Source organism: Trachemys scripta, chromosome 2 (genome assembly GCF_013100865.1).
Source record: "Trachemys scripta elegans isolate TJP31775 chromosome 2, CAS_Tse_1.0, whole genome shotgun sequence".
Lineage (NCBI taxonomy): Eukaryota > Metazoa > Chordata > Testudines > Emydidae > Trachemys > Trachemys scripta.
In genome coordinates, this window is record NC_048299.1 from 193,474,440 (window position 1) to 193,498,976 (window position 24,537).

General features: G+C 40.3%; 1 protein-coding gene across 6 annotated transcripts in view; it reads right to left on the reverse strand.

Annotated features, from left to right (window-relative positions):
- Positions 1-4,103: 4,103 nt before the first annotated feature.
- LDLRAD4 (low density lipoprotein receptor class A domain containing 4) overlaps positions 4,104-24,537 on the reverse strand; it is a 426,827-nt gene continuing 406,393 nt past the window's right edge. For 3 of the 6 annotated variants that reach the window (XM_034762570.1, XM_034762567.1, XM_034762568.1), the window contains 3 exons: positions 18,719-18,873; positions 7,359-7,412; positions 4,104-6,387 (listed from right to left, as the gene is read on the reverse strand). In XM_034762570.1, the coding sequence (XP_034618461.1) occupies positions 5,845-6,387; positions 7,359-7,412; positions 18,719-18,823 (702 nt within the window). In that variant the 5' untranslated portion in view covers positions 18,824-18,873 and the 3' untranslated portion in view covers positions 4,104-5,844. The other 3 variants (XM_034762572.1, XM_034762571.1, XM_034762569.1) reach the window with 3 other exon arrangements.

Sequence of the window (24,537 nt, forward strand, 5' to 3'; positions counted from 1 at the left end):
CAGCTGAAACGACGTAACTCAGACAAATCCCCACAAGGGTTTTTTACATGTGAAATGCTGCTATAAGGGCCTCTATAGATGTTAAACAATTCTATGACAGAACCTCCTGGTGGTGGGGGTGGGGGGGAAACAAAAGTGACACATTTGGGGTTAGTTTCGGGGCACGTACACAACGGGAAAGGCCAACCATATTTCACAAGATTCTTATAACAGCCCTTAAAGGAAACAAAAATAATCTAAAGCAAAGCTTCATCTGAACCAACTCTCAAACATGGGTCCCTTGTTAGTACCACCTAGGTTTATTAGGCCTGGTCTACATTAACCCCCCAATTCGAACTAAGGTACGCAACTTCAGCTACGTGAATAACGTAGCTGAAGTCGACGTACCTTAGTTCGAACTTACGCGGTCCAGACGCGGCAGGCAGGCTCCCCCATCGACTCCGCATACTCCTCGCGCCGAGCAGGATTACCGGAGTCGACAGGGAGCACTTCTGGGTTCGATTTATTCGCACCCAGAAGTTCAATTGCCTGCCGCCGAACCAGCACGTAAGTATAGACAAGCCCTTAGAGACAATGTGCTTCTGTAGTTTTAAAAATCTGTTTCACTGCAGGACCGCAGTACAAGCGGTCTCCTGCAGGGCAGTTCCCAATATATGAGGACTGCTTTCAAATGCATCCTAATGAGGAGAGCTGTTGGATGGAAGATGCACCAGTGCCCCATGTCAGAGTTGGGAACCTGGGCAACTGGTTGAAGCAGGGTACCGTACATTATTCAACCGGCGAGGGAAGAGAGCGGGTGCTCCTCACACTTTCAACCTTTTGAGTGGTTACCTGTCACTGCCCAGGCATGTAACAGAGCCATGTTCAACAGCAGGATTCAAAATAGTTTCCTATAGTATGAAAGAGACATTTTAAACTGGCTTATGACAGAAAATAAACCCACGCAGCATCCCTGGAAGATGGTTATAGAATAATAATTAATATCTAGATAACTAGAACAGATAGAGAGAAGGTGTACATGTCTGTGTGGGCAAACACAAACAATGGTCACGTTTGGCGTGAGTCCAGGGCAGGGCAGCTATGAGAGTTTCTGGGAAAACCCCAAATATCCAAATCCCAATTAATCCTTTCAAACACACCAGCAGGTGTTTTGTTTATTCCTCCTTCATACAAGTTTTTTAAGAACAATTTTAGAGTGTGTGTGTTTTGACTGGTACTATTTTTTTGTATTCCCTGCCTGGAAAGCCAGGTTGCCTTAGTTACCATGAGTGTGCAGGCCTCAGAGTCAGAGAAATGTTAGTTATAAAACATTTTTAAAACCTTCAAACATTTCTTACAAATGAAGGTGTCAGTTTTAAGGTTCAATGACACACTCTCTGTCAGGGCTAGAAATGAATGCTTCCTACAGGAGAACAGTAGAACATTCTTTACTGGGCTAAAGCTTTTTTCCTAGTGAATTGTGCTATTCTTGCAGCAGTGTAATTTCAATTCCTGTTTTCACCCAAGCCACAATTATAGGAAAAAATTTAGTGGCAGGCTCTTTTTCATTTGAAGCTAGTAGTATTGCGATTTGGAACATCAGAAGTAGCTCCAACTGGGATGGATTAGTGGGCAGAATGAAAATGAGGACAAAGGTGCAAAATAAATGCAATTAATTGCACAGTTCCAATTAATTCCATGGTTGCAGAAACAAAAATAAAGGTAGTTATTCTGTTGATCATGACTGCATATATAGAATGTGTGCGTGTTTTCTCACATACAGAGAGTGAACAACAGTGTGGTAAAATGTTATCAGCATGAGTTTGGGTTAGATGCATTGCTCATGAGTGACAAAGCTATGAGTGGGGCGTATGGAAATCATCCCAAACTAATGATGACCAAACCTTCCTATCACATCACTGTATCATGTATTCTCTATATGCCATACACCTTATAGAAATGCTATTTTAAGAATACTTGAGAGAGCTTTTAACATTTTTACTGGGACTATTTTTCATCTCTCATTCATACCTTAAAGTCAGGTGCCCCACATACCAGGAGTCCAACTGCGCCGTGCTCAGAAGGAGCCAGGCAAACCTCTAAAAATAGGCTTGAGAGATTTTTCTGTAATTCCAGGGCTAGAAGTAAGTGATATGTATCCCACTGGGAAGTTTGTAATCCCTTCTTCCTGATAGCATAAAGCTCCCTTTCCTATCCCTGTGAGACCACCAGGCAACACACTCTGAAGATTAGACATTTTTTCTGACTAGAAAAACTGACACCAGTCCAACAGCTGAAACTTGTCCAGCCTGGGCCTAAGTTAGAACAGGGTAATTTTGGGGAGGAATTCTACTTTTGAGGTGGAGAGAAGAGGAGGGAATATCTATTTCTGAAAGATTAAATTTTTTAAAAGTAACAGCTGTTTGAAGTTGCTCAGAAATGTGGAGTGTTTCAGTAAATCTTGAGGAAGATAGGTTATTGGGCAGAGGGCAAGTGAGGCAATCAGAGGATAAAAACCTGGATAAAAGCCTCTACATATGTGGTATATTTGTGTGTACTTTACATATAACATACATACATGGACACATACACAAACATGTACCATGTATGTTTTACCCATGTGATAATCTGAAGAACATATATCAATTTAATAGTTTAAAAATTACATTTGGGTGGCTAGGACATCGTAGAATATGGTCCTGAGTCTTTTTACAGAGACTCCTCCAGAATTGCTGCATAAAATTTACCTCCCTGGAGAGAATGCCCATTTTTGAGCCTGAACAGACTGACAGTGACTTCTTGTTTGATATCATTTCTTCTTATTTTCTCTTTCGAAATTCAGTTCTAACAGTGCTGGCGTGTTCTCTGTTCTCTATGACCAGAAAGAAAGAAAGAAAGAAAGAAAGAAAGAAAGAAAGAAAGAAAGAAAGAGCACTCCTTTGTAATATTGTTGGCAGAATCCACCTCAAAGATTACTAACATTCATTAAGATATAATCAGAACGAAGTCTAAAAATCTCTTTTTGCAGAGCTGAGATAATGTGTTACTTCCTCTGCAGTGTTTGTAACCCTAGTTCAAGGAAACCTAACAGACCATTGTGATAGGTGTTTTCTTCTGTATGTGCATGCATCACATCCATCAATGTTAATAGGAGTTACACCAACACACTGGGACACTAGGGTGGAAAGATGGTAAAGAGTTATCCTCAAAGAAGATACATTCCCAAGAGGTGGCTTTGAAGTCAGTAGATGTGGCTTTAATGAGATCTGCAGAGCAGTGGGACAGCTTGTATTCAAACTGGTCCAATGCCAAGGACTGCTCACCTACCCTTCTCCTGGCCCAGTGGTTCCCTGACTGAATGACAATTGATTTCCATTTGTTCTCTGACCTAGATGCCTCAGGGCTGAATAATCCTGATCTAGGCAACAACTCACTTCTGCTCACCTCTAATAGCAACAAAGTCACTGAAGTGACTTAAATTGTGGATACTGCCTCAGGCCTAAACCTGCAGGTCATCTGTAAAATCCTAATTCCAAGATGTATTACTCCCACAAACTATAAAAGGCAAGAGCTATAATCGACAGACAGCTAGTCAGTCATCACATAAACATCTGTGCTGGGGGCATTAGTAAGGGAAACTGCTAAATCCAGTCTCCTACTTCTCCCTTCAAATATAGCTACATAAATAAAAACGGTTCACTTTGCATTACCAGGGGGGACAATTCAGATCAAGAAACAAGCAGATTCTGATCAGTTATAAATGGGGCTGTCTGTTCAGAATATAGTTATTCCAATATTCATCAAACTAGAATAGTACAAAGTCACCTCACTAAGGAAGTTATCTATACAGAGATCCATAAAATGAACACACACATGCATACACACACGCTGTTTTGGCATTAAAACTCTGCATAGATCAAAGATTCACTTCAGTAATCAATGTTTCAATCAAGCCCTGTAGTAGGTAGAAGTCACACAGAAATCCAACCTCCAGCAATCGGAACAGGTGCTGTACAGTACAGTACTTTTCTGCAGTGCATTTGATGCACTCGTTGGTTGCTGCTGTTAACAAAGCACTAGGCTTAAGACTGTAGAAAAAGTGAGACCTTACAGTGAAAACTCTACTACACATATATATTAGGAATATTAAAACTAAGACTCTAAAGATTCTTTTTTTCGTTTAAAGTCCATTTCCAAAATGCATTTTAAGTGCATATTGTGCTTTTTCTGTGTGCTCTTGAAGTCACTACCACCATTCTTCAATTGCCTTCCAATTCTTACATTAACTTCGGCAGAGAAGCTAACCATGGAAAGAAAGTAAAAACCTAGGCAACATTTGACAGGCAGACACATATCTTCCAATTACTTTAGGACCAGTATTACAAAAATTGGGCCAGATCCTACACTCACACACGTGAGTAATCTTTACACATGTGCCTAGTCCCATTGGGCTCAATGGGATTATGTGCATGAGTAAGGGTTTGCAGGATCAGGGCCAGAGGAAAAGGCTAATGGCTTACAGTGAGATTAACCGGGGCTCCCAAGTCACTTCCAATGGCTTTCAAATGCTGCAGAAACCATTGCCAATATCACTAGCACTGTAAAAAGTATCAAATGTGTTGCAGAAACTGCATAGGAGGGGGTATGGTTACTGAGGTCCACTTGCTTAAACAGGATGGATCTCAGTAGAGAATTTAAATAGAAACTGGACAGTAAAATGCACAAGAAAGAGTCACTTATTTTAACTGCATTCTGGGGGATGGGGACAGGACAGAACCACCTTGCATTTTTAAACAATTTATTGCATAACGTCAGGATATGTGACTAAATATATTTCAGGCTACACTGAAGACAAAATCTCTAAAACCTTAAGTATTAACGATACTGCATTGCGAAAAGGAAAAAAATGACAGTGCTTTGTTAATAATTAATATAAATTAGTATGTTTTGCTTTAAATGAAACAAATGGCCTAAACTGCGTAATAGCTAAAACAACCTAAGTGATGTGAAATGCTGGAATTTCATGTTTGCTTACTTCCATCCAAAAGTCTCCAAGACACTTCATTGATGCACTGTTATTTTAATGCAAATTACTGCAAAGATAATAACATGTTAAGTGTCCCTGTAGTTCCTGATTTATGTAAGTCAATAGGTGTTAGGCTAAATTCAACAATCCTCTTTCAGTGACAAATACCAGATGGGGCAAACTCTCCAGATTACTCCTGGGGTCTAATCATTATTCCACAGGTTTTGAAAAGACAACATATAGAAGAACTTCACGTAAAACAGTTCCCTCAGATATATATTTTTTAAAACATTAAGATAGTGCAACTTTTTAAAACACATTTTTCACAACACAAATTAACTCCTTGCATTCATCTAATTTCTCAACTTTACACCTTGGCACACAAAACAGGAATTTTGATTCATATAAAAAAAATTCCACGCCTTGGGAGAAAAAAGCAAACTGGCCGATTCTTCTCCCGTTTACCTAGCAAAACTTTCTTCTCATTTTCTTCTTTCTGCCATTCAGTTAATATAAAACAGGCTGTACAAGCCTAATTTCTGTGCTAAGTTTCCTTTTAGAATTAAATAATTCAAATAGTTTATTTAAAAAAAATAATATATATTTTCCCCCAAAACACTGCTCATGGCCAAACTGAATGGAAGTTTGTATTATCTCAATCCACTTTGCATGCAATTCCCCTGAAAGGAATCAGAAACAAAGAACTGGTTTGCACGTTTGGTTTTACTAAGTTGTACCACGTGTAACTTAACAACATTGTGCACAGGAATGTGGGGATTTTCCTCCAAATTCCTGTTTGATTCTCTTGTCTTCAGTTCAAGTGCACCTGGGAAAGTAACTTAGACAAGGTTTCCTGGTTTCCTGTCTTTGCCTTTAATAGGGACTATTGTGCTCTCTGAATTGTTCTGCTGAAACTGAAGTCTGCTCCCCCTCTGTGATGAAGGAGGCGCATTGCTGTGCTGGTGATGGAAAAAAGAGGAGCCTGGGTAATTACCCATGACCTCACTGTATGTTGGGGGTGGTCCTTCCATCCTTCCATTACTGCTATAGTTGGTTGCACTTATGCCCGAATTGCTGCTTGGTGGGCATGGGCCCCCGTTGTACATTGAAATGTCTATCAAGTCACTGTCAAAAATGGTTCTGTTGGGTGGCGCCCTGACAGACTCTCGATTGAGTTCCATCTGCTGTTCTGGGTCCCGGAGCTGCAGTGTGCATGGCCCTTGGTATGGTGGTGGCTCTTCTCCATCAGAGAGGGAGATGGTCGGAGGAAGGTCAATCTCGTGCTGCATGTAAGGGTAGGTTGGCTGGAAGCGACTGAAACGGTCCCGCTGCATGAATGATGGAGCGGTAAACCTGTCCCTGGACCTTGGGGCATACATGATCTGAAAAGGTAAGAGGGAGCTGTGAATCCACTTCCAAGCATCACCCAGCAAAACATTATGAGTATTAATTATTTATCAAGGGCCAACAAAGAGAAAATGGTCCCTGCCTCAGGGAGCTAACAAGCTAGCTCAGACACAGATTAGACAAGTCAGATGCACACACAGTCACACGCAGCTCATGGAGACATTCCCAAGATAGCTTTAATCTAGCTAGTTTGGGCACCAGAGCAACGAAGCTTCGGCAGCACTTGCTTCAGCACAGGCCCATGATAATTACTTGCGCAGCTAGCCTGTGCTGAAGCTCATACTGCTGCAGCTTCACTATTCTGGTACCTGAGATAGCTAGACTAAAGCTAGCTCGGAGATGTCTACACAAGCTGCAATCACACCCTATGATTGCAGTGTGGAGACACACGCCCATCAGTGGTGGTGTGAGTTGGAGGTGGGGTAAAAATCCAGAAGAAGTAATTTGTGAATGGCTTTAAAAATGAAGAGTGTATTAATAAAGGGTATTAATCCCCCACCTCTTTGTCAAGTTATAAAAATGTTCACGGGGTGGGGGGGGGGGGGAGGAGGGATTCTAGTTCTTTAAACATAAAACATTCCATTGGAAAAGGTCCAAAACATTCCACCATGAGAAAATGTCATCCGTTTCCTTCTACTCAACGCTTATCCAGGGCCCCAATCCCTTGCTCTGGTGCAGAATCCTATTGATTTCATAGAGATCTTGTGTGAATTTACAATTTAAAGACAATGATTTACATTGTCTAGTCAACAGTAGTTGTGGGGCCCCAGGACCTCTCAGGCCTAAAGTTATTAAATTATTGTTTTACTCTTTTGATCTATATTAAAAAAACTTAATTAACCAACCTGTAGGCAAGCCAACCAAACAATGGTTTTTGAGGGAGGGGAAATATATGTTAGAAGCAGTAAAGCAAATCATTAAAGGTTACCAAGAAATTAAGCATTACCTCTGAAGCACCTTGTCGTGACACTGAGCTGTCTGAAGGCCACAAGCACCCTTCCTAGCAGGAGAAAGAAAACAGAAGAATATTAACTTCTTGCATAATTTTTATTTCAACATAAAAGAACTTTTCAGAACAATCAACTTGTACCAGCTGGTTACATTCATCAAAAGAAGCATTGTTAAAAAGTAACCCATCACTTCTTCTACCATGAAAACTGAACTCAGAACTAAGCTAAAAACACAGAAAGCAAACGTAAGTGCAACATTCAAGTTAAACCATCTTTAACATTTGCTTTTTTTCATTTAGTACAAGCTTGCACATTCACCTGTTTTCCTTGAATTTCACATGAGTTTCCTTACCTTTCTTGCAATACTATGGACTACTGCACAAGACTCAAATGGTCCACAACAGAATCTAACGTTCATGATCTTATTGGTTAGTCTCTCTCTCGCTCCACATACACTCTTCCCCCATGAAATAATATTCTGAACCCAGGATCTCTTTGGCCAACTCAAGACTGTAGTGTACAGTTATGACCATTCAGGGTAAGCAAGGTTTCACCCACCAATTTCCATTCCTCAATCCCTTTCCCCAACTATCTCCCTGCTAAGGATTTTCTTTTGTATGCCACTAATGCATTTTTGACACTTTAGAACATTAAGGGCAGAATAATAGCACGAACAAAAAATAAGAAAATGTCAATAAGAGAAAAGTGCTTAAGGTATATTGTTATTTCATTACATTTTTCTTTTCAGAGCAGCAATAACTACCTTAATGGCTTTATTTTACTTGAAAATATCACAGCTGAAAGGAATATAGCTTTAAGATAAATCCAAAAGGGACAAGAGAAGCTGTAAAGCACAGAAATGCAATCGAAATGTGGCAAAATAAAAATGTTATTTCTAAGAAGTAATTGGCTTTGCTGAAGCATCTCAGTCATGATACCTTTCTTGGAACTAAGTCAAGTTCTGTCATTATACAAATATAAGAAACGCCAGTAAAAGGAAAAAGCCATTTGTCCCTTTTGGGTTTATTGTAAATTTCACCTTCCTGCTTTTTCACCATGCCCCTCAATTCTCCTCTATGTAGAAAAAGCCCGAGAGCTCATTCATTTACATACTCTCTTCTTCAGTTCTATTCCCTGGTACCTTACGGCATGTTTATTCACTTTGCAGCAGCTGTTCTGCCTCAGTTTTCCATTGCTCATTTTTAGCCTTTTCCAATGTGAGAAATGTGTACCTGCTTTCCTAATCCCTACAAGAAAGAAAGAAAGAAAGAAAGAAAGAAAGAAAGAAAGAAAGAAAGAAAGAAAGAAAGAAAGAAAGAAAGAAAGAAAGAGCACTGGCACATAGTTTGAATACTGAGGGGGAACTGTGTCAGGGAGGAATGGGTAAGACAAGGATAGTCTAGTGGGCTTGCACACAGCACTGAGTCAGATTCCTTCTACATCTGAATAAGGGCTTATCTACATGGGAAGTTATACCAGTGTAAGGTAAGGTACGAATTTACACTGGTATAACTATAGTGATTTAACTCCCTGGATGGACATTCGTATTGTAGAATAAGAGTGGCTTTTTCCAGTTTAGTATCAGAGGGGTAGCCGTGTTAGTCTGGATCTGTAAAAAGCAACAGAGAGTCCTGTGGCACCTTTAAGACTAACAGATGTATTGGAGCATAAGCTTTTGTGGGTGAATACCCACTTGCATCCGACGAAGTGGGCATTCACCCACGAAAGCTTATGCTCCAATACATCTGTTAGTCTGAAAGGTGCCACAGGACTTTGTTGCTTTTTCCAGTTTAGCGTATATCATTTTAAACCAAATTGGAAAAGTCCACTCTTATCCAGAATAAGAGTGTTCATGCAGTGCAGAGAATTATACTAATATAACTTGTAGCAATTTACCTATACCAATATAATTATACTGATATGACTTTCCCATGTAGACAAGGCATAAAGTTAATCACATGGAAGGGGATACAGAGAGAAAGTGAGTAGGATGTTAGTAAATTTCTGCTGCAATCAGCAGCTACTCCATGTGTAAGAACCTCCTGAAGAAGCAGAAAGAGATATGCTGCCCCACAAGAACAATTAGAAACAAATTTCATGACGCTGAAAAAATAAAATGCAAAAAAGGAGGGAAGGTGCCAAAATGGGAAAAGGGGAAGAGAAAAAAGTGAAAAACATAGAAACGAGAATGGGGGAGGGGAGGGAAAAGACAAGAGAGAAATAAATGCATCTGTACCGTCTTCTTTATAATTTTCTTTTATTAGATTTTATATATTAAATGGATATTGTAAGGTTTTGCAAACAAAAATCTTTTCTATTTAATATCAAGCACTAAATGTTTCTCATCCCTCTTATTAAGTACATTTCAGTTTGTTAGGTTCTTGCTCTTACCTATACCTATCCTATCTCATAGAACTGGAAGGGACCTTGAAAGGTCATCGAGTTCAGCCCCCTGCCTTCACTAGCTGGATCAAGTACTGATTTTTGCCCCAGATCCCTAAGTGGCCCCCTCAAGGATTGAACTCACAACCCTGGGTTTAGCAGGCCAATGCTTACAGTTTTGTATTTCACAAAGAGATTTATCAGGCAGGTGACTTTTCAAGGGCATTTTTACATATTTTGTTTCCTGATGCCTCCAAAGTCACCCAGCTTCCTCAGTTTACAGTCAACACATCAACAAATTGGGGGGGGGGGGGGGGAAGGAATTTGTTGGAAGAGGTGCAATGGCTTCAATATTTTTTAATTAAACCAAGGTAAATTAGAAGCACAAAATTATGATTAATAAAAATTCAGAGACTACAATGAGGCAAAAACATCTGACTGGCTCCACATTTCAAAAAGGAATATTTCTAGTGAGACTGAAGAAAGACTCCCTTTCAACCGATGGACATTCTCAACCAACTGCATTAAATCCTCTGTTACTTTGGGAACTCCTGAATGATTTTTGTTTCTGTTTTATTGGTGGGGGGTTTGTTAGTTTGCCATTTATCGCAGGGACTGCAGAAATTCTATATTTACTCTGGGTTTGCTTTGATATCATTTAAATAGATTATCCCCTTATCCCACCCCCCACTTTTAAGTTTCAGGGCTGATCTGTCTGAGAGACTCTCTTTTTGTCATGCACTAGGGGTGTTTACAATATTATGCAGCAAGTCTGGCAGACAACCAGAATGAGAACCCTGATCTCAGTTCAGTATTGTACTTTCTCATGGCTTATCGTCACTATCCTTGGATGCAGGACCGGCGCAACCCATTAGGCATCCTAGGCGGTCGCCTAGGGCGCTAACATTTGGGGGGCGGCGACCGCGGTGGCCAGATCTTCAGCTGCTTGGTCATCGTCGGTATTTCGGGGGCGGGACCTTCCGCCGCCTCTATCAGGGGCAGTATTTTGGGGGCGGGACCTTCCGCCGCCTAGGTCAGCAAAAAAGCTGGCGGCGCTCCTGCTTGGATGCCAGTGAAAGTTTGGTTCATCGGGTATAACCAACGTTAAGGCTGTTCCCTTCAATGCACATGACATGAGGGCACTGGGATGGACTTGCCTCCATTAGCAAAGAACGTGGGAGAGAGAAATAGGAGTCTAAATTAGGAGAAGGAACCCAAGCAAAAAGGCCTAAGGCTGGAAACTCCACCATTACCCCAAAGTCTAGAGCAATGTTTCCAGTAGAATATATTTTGAAAATGTTATGTTACCATGCTTACAGTAGACAGGCATATCATACATACAGACAATAGTGACCGCTGAGAAGTCAAAGCCCTCCTTTCTTTCTGAAATTAAGGCTACGTCTACACTGTGCACCTTACAACAGCGTGGCTGTGCCGCTGCAGCTGCGCCATTGCATGGTGCGCTGTGTGGCCGCTCTTTGACACCAGGAGAGAGCTCTCCCGGTGACAAAATAAAACCACCCCAATGAGCGGCAGTAGCTTTGGTGCCGGGAAGCCGCCGAAGCGCTGTCCATACCGGCACTTTTCGTCATTAAAACTTTGGTCATTCAGGGGTGTGTTTTTCACACCCCTGAACGACAAAAGTTTTAACAACGGAAGTGCCGTTTAGAGATGGCCTAAGATTACTATTCCTTCCTCCCACCCAAACTGTGCAGCCACACTTTTTGCAGATGAAATTTTTCTGAGTGTAGTTTTTAATTTTGACCCTAGGTGGCAGTAATAGGTTGGAGTTAGAGCCTCAGTTTTCTGACTGGTTTTAGGAATAGCCAACACACACTAGTTTTCTCCACAATCTATTTCTTCTTTGGAGGCACAGACTGTCATATTTCTTAATGATCGCCAACACTTCCCCTTTAGAACATAAGCAAAGCAAAATTGTTGTATGCCCCAATAGAACAAGCAAACATTACAGCAAGATTTCTCTCTCCCTTAGAAATCCTATTTCCTAAGTGAAAGCACAGTGATGGTGTTCTGCACAAGGCTGTGCAATGACAAAGAGACAGGGTACTGGGATGGTAAGGGGAAAATTAATCAGGGAAAGAACTGCATTTATACTTGTCTTCTGACTAGCTAAAACTAGCAGAAATAATGACTATGAATACACTTAAATACACTATGAATACACTTTTACATCCTTGGACTTCACTGTACATTATTGTACAAGCATTCGCTAACCTTCAAGTCGTTCCTTAAGGTGAGTGAATATTATTATCCTCACTTTGCATTTGAAGACTAAGAAATGACTTCCTCAAGGCCTCTCATTGAATCAGTGGCAGATTAGAATCCAGGAGTTCCTTGCTGCTTGTCCCTGGACTATACTGCCCCCATTAAAGGAGATGCGGTGCCTTTATTAGGTAGGCGTCAAACAATAATGGCCAGAACACTCCAATAAACGAGTAACTTTTGAAACAAAATGTTGTGGTTTTATGTTTACTCGTATCACAAAATCACCAAACAATTTCTCATAACTGGCTAACTCTGCTTAGCAACTCATGAGCTAGAGGCCTCTTTCGGACATTGGGACCGGAAGAGGTGGCATACAAGACCCAATTCCTCCCACCTTATGGATGAGGGAGAAAGGAAACTCAGCCCAATTAAAATTAGAGTCCCTTCTTGGAGTACATCTTGAGGAGAAGCATAGATGAGCCAATACCCCTGCACTCCAGCAGCAATCAGAGAGCGAAGGCAATACATGTCCAATCCCCTCCTGACAACTTTGGGATACTGCAAACTGCAACACCAACCCTGCACACTAGAGTTAATAAAGAGGGCAATGAGGGTGAACTACATTGCTATGCTCTGGTGATAAAGTTATACCGTTGGCACTTATTTCTTGTGGCTGTTATCTGGGAACTTATTCCCACCGGGTTTCTTTTATTTCTGAAGTTAAAATAATGGAAAGAAAAATAGGTAATGCTGGGCTGCCAGCAGTGGATAGAACTAGTAATGCTAATGCAATAAAAAAAGGAAACACAATTTAAAGGGGATCATTCGAAGCCAAAGTCTGACATCGCCAAGCCAATCCCTGGAGTTTTCATATTATTTAACAGTTTCTGTTGTTGTTGTCATCATCGTTCCATGCAGGCCAGGTCTGCTGTTTGTTGCTTTTCTCCTGAATTGGCTGTTCCAGCTAAATTCAGGAAGAGCACAGTACTTTCACAATTGCTTTCCTGGAACAGTATCTCAGAGTACCAGATAGGCATTATCAATATACATACTAATGAAAGCTGACTGGCTCTAACAGCTCTGCCTCTCACAGAGATTGGAAGCAGGGATGTTGGGGCCAATCATTTGCCAGTGTCCTGCATGACACATTTTTTGCTGCCAGGAGTGGGCCTGGGGCAGTGAAAGAGTTCAGAACTCTTTCAATGTCCATTTTAGATCAGTGGTGCAGAGAAAGAGAGAGAGAGAGAGAGAGAGAAATCAACATTGGAATGTCTGAAGTTTGCAAAATGTCCTCTCACATGTCGTTTTCAAAATCAACTTTTTCTCCATGTCCCCACTGACAATGCTGCTTATTCCACTATGGGTTAACCACCAGAGGGGAACATTTATATTTAGTTCCTGGCCTTGTAGATAGGAGAGTAGGGTTGCCACCCTGAGCCAGTGTCTCTGGTTACATTCTTATGGAATCATTTTGATTTACCAAGAAGGCTGAAATTTCAATTCACACAGGACATCAACCCACAATTCTCTGTTCCATAATTTAGATCCAAAAAGATGTCAGCTGCACCGTAGGCTGGTGTACCCCTAAAAGGCCACCATACAGCTGTGTTCTGAGAACTCCCGTACTGCTGATAGAAGCAGTCAGCAGCACATGAGATGTTACAGAGTATGAAGTTGGCTGATGGCACTCTGCTAGCAAACAGCATTGGGCCTGCTCCTGGCTGTGTGAGCACTAATTTCCTTCCCACAGGATGGTACATACTATATAACATTTGCCTTCCCTCTCACCTTTGATTTTGTATCCAAGCACTGCTTATCCCACTATTGGTTGACCAGCAGGGGGAAACATTTAATATTTTGTTAATCATAATGTCTGTACAATTAAGTACTACCTTGCCATTTTAGGTCACCTTTACAATACAAATCCAACCATGTCAGGGAGCCCATTTACAACATGGCTGTCCCTTAACACAGTATAACCCTGCAGCATAGGTGAGACCTAACTCTGTCCCTAAAATCATATGCAAGTTTGGGTTATTTCCATTATGATTTGAAGTCATGGTTAGGTTCCATCTACACTGAAGAATAGTGTTTTTAAGCCACCCTGGCAGATAGCAGGATTGGTTATGCAGTAGAACCTTAAACATCTGCCTGAAGCAAAACTGCTATGGAAAAATCATGTATCTGTGGGTCTGATTTAGACACATGTGATGTTTTCAGCACATTAAATCAAGATAAGGAGAGTAGAGGAAAGGCTGGAGAAGAACAAGACAAAAGAAAAGAAAGCAGAGAATTGATGGGTACACATTTCAACCTGAACACTGAGACAGTCAGTTATCAGCACTTTTTTTTAAAGAGCCACTGACATTTTCCAGGACTAGTCCCTTTTTGTCCTTTGAAAAGCTGGGATGTCAGTTTTGACAACACTTGTGATCTTATTGCAAATCTTGTGATATTTGGTGTTATTTTTAATGCCCAACTGCATGAATCAAGAGATTGTATGAGAATTCCAATTAAAAAAAATAAATAAGTTTCTGGCCCTCAAGTTTGCAAAGGAAATCTTGAAAACGTGAAGCAAGTGCATTCTCTTTGTAAAGACTTCAAAATCAGAAGGCAAACAAAAATAACGCAAAATGTATTTTTTAAAAAAGATCCAATGACTTTTAAGCCAATCTCGTGATTTTTAAACAACTTGAGGCTGGCAATAATAGAAGGAAGAGTTTTAATCTATTAATTTCAATTGTGGGGTTTTGTTTTTTTTTTTGAAAGACCTGAATAAAAAACATGAGCTATCTGGGTTTCTAGTCTTTGTGGCATCAGAAACCTGTGTGATCTTGCTACAGTTCAGACATTAGCAGCACCAGGACTGGTTGTGATAAAAGGAGCAAATCTAAGACTTATGCAAATATGAACTCATATGAAAATACCATCAGAGCTGTCCAGTGTATAGAATTCAAATTAAAACAAAAGGGGCTATGATTCTGCCCGCAGTTACATCTGTGCAATCTCAATGAGGTTAATAGGGTTGCCTGGATGTAAGGAAGCAACAGCAGAAATTGGACGAAGTTCATTGAAACAGAGAAATGATCAACTGCATAATTTTATTTTTAAAAATAATTCTTCTGTGAAAATACTGAATTGACACTCCTTTTAGTTACTGTTGCTCAGAAACAGCAAAGGGCTGAGCCAGAGTGATGTGCACCTTCTTTAGCAATTAGTAGTCAGTAAGTATTCTAAATCCGTTCTCAGTCTGCGCACCTTAATCATTGCTCCCATGACAGAGAACCCAGTTATCATCCTCAATTAAAAGAGAACAAGACCTGAAAAATACTTAAAGGGACACTGCCAGGTTGAAAACCTATATACAGAATTAAAAAAAAAAATTGTGACTTCTGTTACTTTTCATCATTGAAGCTGTTTGTTTAGCTTGTGCATTTCACTCAGTTTAGACAATGAAAACAAACTACTCATTTTCAGTGTTGGTTCACTCAATAGTGCATTTTCTGGTTTTCATGAACTGGCACAATCCTTCACTGCCTGGACTGTGAACATTGCAGGGGAATGTTTATTGTTTTTAACATAACTGTTTCTATTGGAAATCTTTCCAGTTTTATAGACTTGTGCCTAAGAATACGTCTACACTGCAATGTAAGCCCAGGGTTAGTAGAACTCAAGTTAGCAGACCCTGGGTTTGTTAACCTAGTGCTAGAGCATCTACATTCATTTGCAACCCCAGGTCAGGAACTGAAACGCTGGATCCCAACCTGGGGCTCCAGCATTTACACTGCATTATGTAGACCTGTGTCCAACCATCCATATCCCAGATTTCCTAGTGCCCTTCCAAAACATGGCTGCTCTAGCCCTTTGTTTGTGGTGCAGTGTGGAAAACTTGACTGTCCAGAGAACAAAGGAAGTCGGCCCACGGGATTGTGGGATACTTTTGGCGGATTCCTACAGCATGAAGCCAGTGGGGTTGTGTCTACACTGCAAAGCAACAGGGCTTGAAACCTGGGTCCCAGCTTGACTCAGACCCTCCACCGCCATGGGGTTCTTGGACTTTGGGGCCGAGATCTGGGTTAGCGCAATTTGTGTGTAGACGGAAGGGGGTTTAGGCTTGAGCCTCAATTTGGATCCCGGGCTTAGATTGCAATGTAGACATACCCCAAGTGTTTGCAGGATCAAACTTGGATCTGAGCCAAAGCCCACTGAAGTCAATGGGAGTGTTTCTGTTGTCTCAGTGAGCTTTGGATCAGGCCTTAGTTAGGGACCATCCAAGTAGCATCACCTGTTGGGCCCTACAAAAATAGCAAAATCATTTGAAGTAAAGTTCTTGGCTGAATAGAAACCCAAATGAACAATGATGGCAACCCCATCCCAGAAAGTTTCTTGACTCTTTCCAGCCACTGGCCTGGGATTGTCATTATTTAAAAGGGTATCATCAATCAGAAATTTAGTTATTATTTTAAAAATTAGTTAAAAATGGTTTCAGGCATGATACCTGCTCCTCTCTCCCCAGTGCCAAATTATATTTTCTTATTTACAAAAATATGTTTTTCTCTCCATAGTTCCTATGACCAAGGCCCACCCAAACAACAGGGGATATTGACTATAAACGGGAAATCTTGAAATGGATTGTTGTACACATTTGACACCACTCGGCATTAAAAAAAGGGGGAAAGAAAAAATATTTCTTAACCTCCTCTAGTTATTTCAGCACTTGTAGCAATTGTAGGTAAACAATCACACTTCTGTCTGGAAAAGTTTAAGTTCACGGTGTTCATTTAAGAAAAATCCTCAAATTAGTCTAAATGATTTCTCCAGCCAGTAAGAAGTATGTGAGGGCAAAGTTTTAAGAGCTCTGATTTTGTTTTAACCCAGTTAGAATACAATATTCTGGAGGTACCTTGTGAGAGGGAACATGTCTACAGCATGTACTCTCAATAAGACAGTTTCTCTCCTCCTTCTCTTAGGTGCAAGAACAAATAGATCCCCCAGATACCACCAGAATGTAGATGGTCTGCAAAGAAGAACTCCAGGGACAATAAGCTTACCATATTTCAGGACTACATTGTCTTCTCATTACACTAACATCATAATGTGTGTTGGCAGGGAATATATTTTGAGATGCTTATAGCATCTGTTTGCCTAGGCTATAGGATATAAAATAGCCCCCTCAGAACCAAAAACATCTGCAAAAAAACAAAGAATGCAATTTGTCCTACCAAAGAAGCATTTACTAGGGCCTTACTACATTGTTTTAAAATGATACCATGAGTGAGAGGACCAGGTGGAACAGTGGATCAATGCTGACTTAGGTCACCCATTTGATAGTGTCAGGCTTAGTCCCCATTCACCTACAAATACAAAATCACTCCACATGTTGAGACAGTGTCTCTCTCTGCTCAGAAGAGGCCCATCACCAGAGCAGCAGGGGCTGTGAGAATGCTGTCACTGAGTCTAACCCTAACAAGTGTAATTCATCCATCATTTCCATAAGTTCTAACTTCACTCAAAAACATAAAACTGGGACTTTATGCAAATTCTTTCCCTTTGGATCAATTGTATAACCATGTTACAAACAGATGTAAAAAGAAGCAAGTTATTGGGTGGCTCAGTCAGTTGGAAAGGGGATACACCTCTAGACACTGGTTTGAAACCAGCCCAATGCAGTAGTGGTTGAAAGTCATCATCATCTGATGGACATTGGATGTTCAATGGCATATGAAATAAGGTTGTGTTTTCAACCCAGTTCCTGAGGGGGTATGCTGTCTTTATCACAAAACCTATCATCATAAATGGCATTCTTACTGCCAACCTGAGCTCAAAGAGTAAGAGCTCAATGGGCACAGGTAGCAAGCTCTCCTTTCGCCACTAGAGGTGCTCTAGAAGACAGAAGAGAGACATGGGGTTACATGCAGGACCTCTGGTCTAAGTGTCAAACTCCTGGCATAAAATTCTAGCCCCATTGAAGTCAATGGGAGTTTTGCCATTGCCTTTAATGGACACTGGAAACATGAGGGGCATTAGTAGGGACTGCCTGCCTGCAACATCTCAGGATCCTCGATGCCACAGCTGCATGTGCTGCAACTCTGAAAATGACATTAAACTGAACAAGAGAGAGACCAGAGGAACCACAAAAAGGCAATTACTCAGTTATTGGGCCCCATCAATGTCGGGACTTTCCTCAATTGGGGGACATATCATTTTCCTGATTTAAGACATTTGTTTGATGCCTTTCCCCCCTTCAGATGGCAGAGACAAGCCTGGGAGTGGAAGGGAATTAACTGAGAGAAAAATGTCAGGCTTTTCACATTCTCCCCAGTAGCTGGTAAGGAGCTAACGCTACTGCATCTATTCTAAGGATAAACAGGAAATGACAAATCTTCCCAGGTCATCACTGCAACACCTTCCGTAAGGTGAAAATTCACTAAAAACTTGCAGTAGAAGCAGTAATCAGGGCTTTCACATTCTGACACCACCAGACAAATATGAAGCATGAAAAAGCTGCTATATAAAACACAGCAGTGCCTAAAAACAGTTGTGCAGTGAAACTCTAAAATCGGGCACTTGATTTTTTTCATTAATACACACAGTGGCAAAAAACTAACTCACTAACAGAGAATAATACAACTGATGCCAGAAGTTTTTCGCATGGCTGCCTATAAGCAGAACTTCATGTATTTTTAAGCTCTGAAAGAGACCAGCATGAATGAGGAGGAGGAGAATGGGATGAAGGAGTTGGACTTACCGGCTGCAAAGTTTCTTCCTGCCTCCTGTTTTGGCTCTGTCGGTTGATGAAAGAGCGTGTTGAGAGTTTGTAATGGTTCAACAGGCAGATGATCACTATCACCATAACAGTTATCACCACGATTATAATGATTATCTGAACAAACTCCAGTTCAGCTGAAACAATGAAAGGGAGAAAAACCATCAGCCTGGACACAGAACATTCATTTTCTGCAACAATATTCTGCAAACATTCAGTATCTCACAACAATTGTCTCAAGCTATTTATTGATGGCCATTTTAAAATGGATTAAAATATCAGTTTTGTCAAGAACTCTGCATCCTAACCAGAATGCAGAAAGCACATTTAAGCACTAACAGAGTTTAGGCCATTGGGTAGCTGCAAATCAAAGGTTAAGAGACTTCATGATGCAGCCTCCACAAAGGTAATTCTTCTCGAAGAAGACGCAGTCCTTTGGAAAATATAGTGATCCCAGTGGGAAAAGCTATTTTATTAACACCCTACAGTGTGAGGACAATCCTGGGATCTCCAGCAGCATCAGAGCTGATACTGAAGAGAGAAGAATCAAGACTTTGTTTCCAGTATCTCAGCCATGCTAACAATTTGCAGCTGATAGAACATAATTGAAAGAGTTAAAGTCTATGGGGAAAGCCCAGTCTTTAACTCGATCTGCGAACTCATATGAAAACTACAAACTGCCTGGTCTTCAGTAAGATTTTACTTGAGTTACTGAGTTCTGGTACCCCAAACTAATGCAAAGTCCAACATAGTTAAAAATGAAAGCCAGCACAGACACGATTGAGGAAATGATGCTATTTACAATGTAAACATTACAAAGTCTGCCATTTTGGCAAAAGACTAGCTCGTACCACCAAAAACTTGTTATTTAGAGGCAAAAACTTCCCCTACTTACGCCCATGCAACCCCACTGGCTTTATTGAAGGAGCATGGGTGTGACTAAGGAAAGAATTTGCCCTTAGGAGTTATGCATTTGCTTACATTTCTATGGAAACAGTGCATCACTCACAAGGGATGCTCTAGTCTTCAAAGAGAATGTCTAGTCTATAGGAGCACATCTTTAGCTGCCACACAGGTAAAAAGGGAAACGGGCACTTCTGAAAAATGACACCACCTAATTAGATTCCTGAATATGGATTTAGAGACTAAATTTAGGCTTCCGATTTTAAAAATCTTGGCCAGGCAAAAAAGAAGCTAACAACGTTAAAAGGCAGAAATTTAAATGCACTGGGGGGGAAAAGAGGACTTTTTCCCTTTTTTGTCTTTCTTTTTCAGGGTGATTTTTAAAAGTTGAGTGAAAGGAAGATTGCTATATGTATTCTTCAAAATGTCCTGTATTGCAAATGAAAGCAAACCAAGCTTTTTAGCTTCTAAAATCTCTTCCAAACAAAATCATCACAAACCTTCAAGAAATGCAAAAAGGCAAGCATACTACAAGGTTATCAGTGCTAGCATGTAGTAATACCTGCTATATCTGCCTGTGCTACAAGGTTTTGTTACTTGTCAGAAGTTATCAATGAACAAGAGCATACAAACAAAAGTCTAGCAGCTTAATTTCATTGCTAATCACAGTAGGTGTAACTGAAATTATTCCAAGATTAAAAGCTCCTTTAACAATGCAATTACATTTTTAATTTATTTTTTCTTTTCAGTTAAGTATAGACCATTCATTAAAAACACAATCAACTCCTACACACACTTTCATTCTTCAGTCTTTTATACCCTCCCATTACTCCTGCTAAGAACTCCACATACAACAATCAGTTTGTCAGTTTTTTCTCAGGTCATTGTATTGATAGCTAAAACATCTAAAAGCATGGAACAGAAATTACTTATGTGTTTTAGGATAAGGTCAATTTGCCTTAGGTCCAGAAATTACTTATGTGTTTTAGGATAAGGTCAATTTGCCTTAGGTCACAATTGCAGGTTACAAACTTGACACAGAAGACAGTTGCTATACTACAGAATATATAAAGGCTAGATATTTGAGCATCTCCACACCCACAACTTTTTTTTTTTTGCCTATATAATACTTCATTACTGTGGAAACTGTGAGACTGTTGCTAAAGGGCAACATGCAAAACGAGTAATGTTGATTTAGAGACTTTCCTAGAATGTAGAGATCACTGGAATGACATGTTAGTTCTATATCTGCCAAGGGCTGAGTCTTCCAAATTTATCGGGGGCCCAGTATTTCTATGAAAGGGAAGTACCGTCTTTCTCTGAATAAATGTTTCAGGATCTGAATCATTTGAGAGACTTACAAACAAAAAAATACAATCAAAATATGGTCACATATAATAAAACCACAGTATATTCTATTACAGCATGTACACACAAACTCTTTCCATATTTGGCTTTATGATGCAAAAATGAAAAACAGAGCATAAGAAAACACTCCATTAGATTTTCAAGGGTAGCAATTTCTTTTCAAAGGGTGGGGCGGGAGATATTTAATCTTTTCCTGTACCCAATTTGTCCCCCTGCTAGTTATTAGAACAGAAGAAAAAGGACAATAGCACAAGTAGTCTACATTTATTGACACAACTCAAGGCAATTAGTGCAGTTTCTGATGTATGCCAACATACAGTCATGTACCCCCACACACCCCACCCAGGCTCCCCAGTTAACGGCAAACGTGAGAGGCACCTCACCCTAACCACCACCACCCACATCCCCTAGTAAAGCTTTTCTTCAAAAATGGAGCATGGAAAAAATTATATCTACCCACCCACACACAGGCATAAAGGAGTAATACAGTTTTTCCAGGGGAATATTTTCTTTTACTTCACAAATATGCAGCAAAAAAGGCAATTGTGTATTTATTGAAAACACCTTCCTAGGAGAATAAATTAAGAATAGAAGAGGGGATACATTAGTTTATTTGTATTCATGTGGGTAGAAATGCCTGGACCATTTTCCTAAAGAGATAGTTGTACAAACAACTGTGTGCATATATAATAGACTTCCTTCTATTTATACACCTCTGCTTATAAGAGTAGCTCTGATACAGCAATATTGTAACTTGGCAGATCAGATAGAAGTCAGAGATCAAGTTTACAATAATCTGATTCATGCAAATATATTAAATAAATATTTAAAAAATACAACCAAAAACTGGAGTACCTTTTTCCAATAACAGGTCTTTTAACTGAGCATCCTTCAACGCTGTACTGTTACGCTGTTCACTGGACATAATCGTGTCCTCTGGAAAAGGGATTCAAGCCTCTCTGTGAACCCCCCAGCACACACAGCATCACCAGTCAGCCTCAGGTAAGTTCCATGCAGTGAGGCAATATCCTCTTGAGGCTGCTCACCCGGAGTTGCACAGTTACAGCTAGCTTATTTTCTGTCTGTGTGTGACTCTCTCTCACTCCACTGTATATCAGCAGGGCCCAGCCCAGGTGCTAGACAAAAAGCTGCGCTCAGACCACAGACTGTGGCTACCAATTATCAACTGCCATCAGCAGAGAGCAACATGTAATGTAACAGGAACTTGGTGCTGTTGTGAAAATAGATAGTCTCTCCAAGGCCTCATATCTTCAGACCAGCTGAAACGGACTTTTACTCTTGTTTACTCAAAAATGTACATACATAGATTGCGTGTGTATTCATATATTATATATATTTACACACACACACACACACAAACACACACACACACAGAGAGAGACAAGAAAAGAACTAGCATTTCAACGCTGACTAGTACAATCTTTTTGCTTCACACTAAACGTAAAACAAAAAAGGATTTTTTAAAAAAAATTAAAGAAAAAGAAAATCTGTAAAGCCCAACCAAATTGTTTCCCCCTTGATCCCTATCAGAAGCCTTGTGCTATGTAAGCCTTGAGGGGAGGAAAATGGGAGGGAGGAAGGGAAGAAAACGAGCGAGAGAGAGCAGAGAGAGAGAGAAGTCAAAGAACGATGTATACCTTACCAGCGCCACACAGAGAACAGCTTCGTAGCTGTGCTGCTTTGCTCTTTAAACCACGACTAGTTGACACTTAGAGGCTTCTAATTCTTCCGCATTTCTGATCCAGCACAATATGTGCGTCATTCCATGCCCAGAACACTGCACTCACTACTTTAGTCAAGACTGCTAATGCTCCCTCCCTCTGTCTCACTCTTTGCCAGAGGTCTCCAACTATTGGGAGTTGCTCACACATGCTCTTTTAACTAAGCTCCGCATTGGAAACTGAGGATGTCATAAGCATACTAGGAAACTCTCTCTCTCTCTCTCTCTCTCTCTCTCTCTCTCACACACACACACACACACACACAGACTTTTCTACTGTAAGCTACTAACGTAAGCATAGTCGAAGCCTGGATGGAGATAAAAGCACTGTACTGCTAATCTTCCCTCCAAATCACACTCTGTGAACAATACAGTCATTTTCTCTGAACCTTATCAAGTGAAATAATGTTAACAAAAATGGTTTTAATTGCCATTGGGTATGATACTTATTACATTCTATTCAGACATTTTATTATTTCTGATTTATCAACACTTTTCCCTGATATATTCTGTGTGGTTCTAAATTTATAAATGCCAGCTATTGAAAAGAGAATATACTAATTTAAGTAATATATTTGCTATTTTTCCTCTTTATCCATCCAGACTGTGCTCTGTGTCCAGCTCACTCCAATGGACTTAGAAGGTATCAATGAAAACATTTATCGCCAAACGTATTTATTCCAGGCCTTTCCAGGGCTGACAGGTACAGAGCCATATAGAAGACACCTTTAGAAACTACCTGCACTTTTGTTATGTTATGTTGTAGGGAGAGTCATAGTGTAATTATGGCTTACAAAAAATAGGGAAATATCCTGGTGTAATATTGCCAAAGAACAACCATCATGAGAATTGTTTTGTAGCTAAAATAAAAGTTATTTTCCATTTTTAGTTTTGAATACCGGAGTAGCCGTACTGGATCTGACCTTTGTAAATTAAATCAACTCATCCGCTTTTCAAATTTCAAGGAGTGGGAGAAAGGGAAGAATGGTAGTTTCTATCCACATTCCATTTTTAACAAGTTATTGGCATGTCTTGTTCTCGGTACAGCTTGTATGTGCACAACTATAGTTAATATTTAGTAACAGTGTTTCACCCCTGCCAGATATATAGGCTGACATATGATTGTCCTCCAGTAGCTTTTCAGCTCACTATTTTAAAAAATGCTTACAGAACCCCTAAATATGCCTGCATAGCCAGTTTGGTCAGTCCTCCTTCCTCCCATTAGTAATACTATTTATTTCTATTGCAATAGTGACCCGATCGATGCACCACCTGAGACTGGTTCTCCATCATGCTAGTCACTGTTCAAACACATGAGCATGAGACAATCCCTGCCTGATCATCTCACAATCCAAACAGACAAGACAAGAGCGGGAGGGGAAACAGAGGTACAGAGAAATGAAGCCACTTGCTCAAAGTCACACAGCAGGTCAATGGGACTGGGAATAGAACAGGTCTCCTATCGGCTAGGAATAGAACAGGTCTCCTGACCATAATGCCTTCCTGATTGCCTGGATTTGTAGTTTGTTAGCACTATATATTTTTTTTTGTAAGTGCTGATATTCAATACTGCCAGCCCTATGGCCCTAGTCCAGCAATGCACCTGAACACATACACAACTAAAGCACACTGATTAAAATAGTTGTGGGTTGGTAATGCATTGCAGAATATGAATTTGAGATTTATTACTTTAAGAATGTCAAGGATTCTTGCTTAGAATATCTATACACTCACACCCCTATATATATATATATATATATATATATATATATATATATATATATAGTCC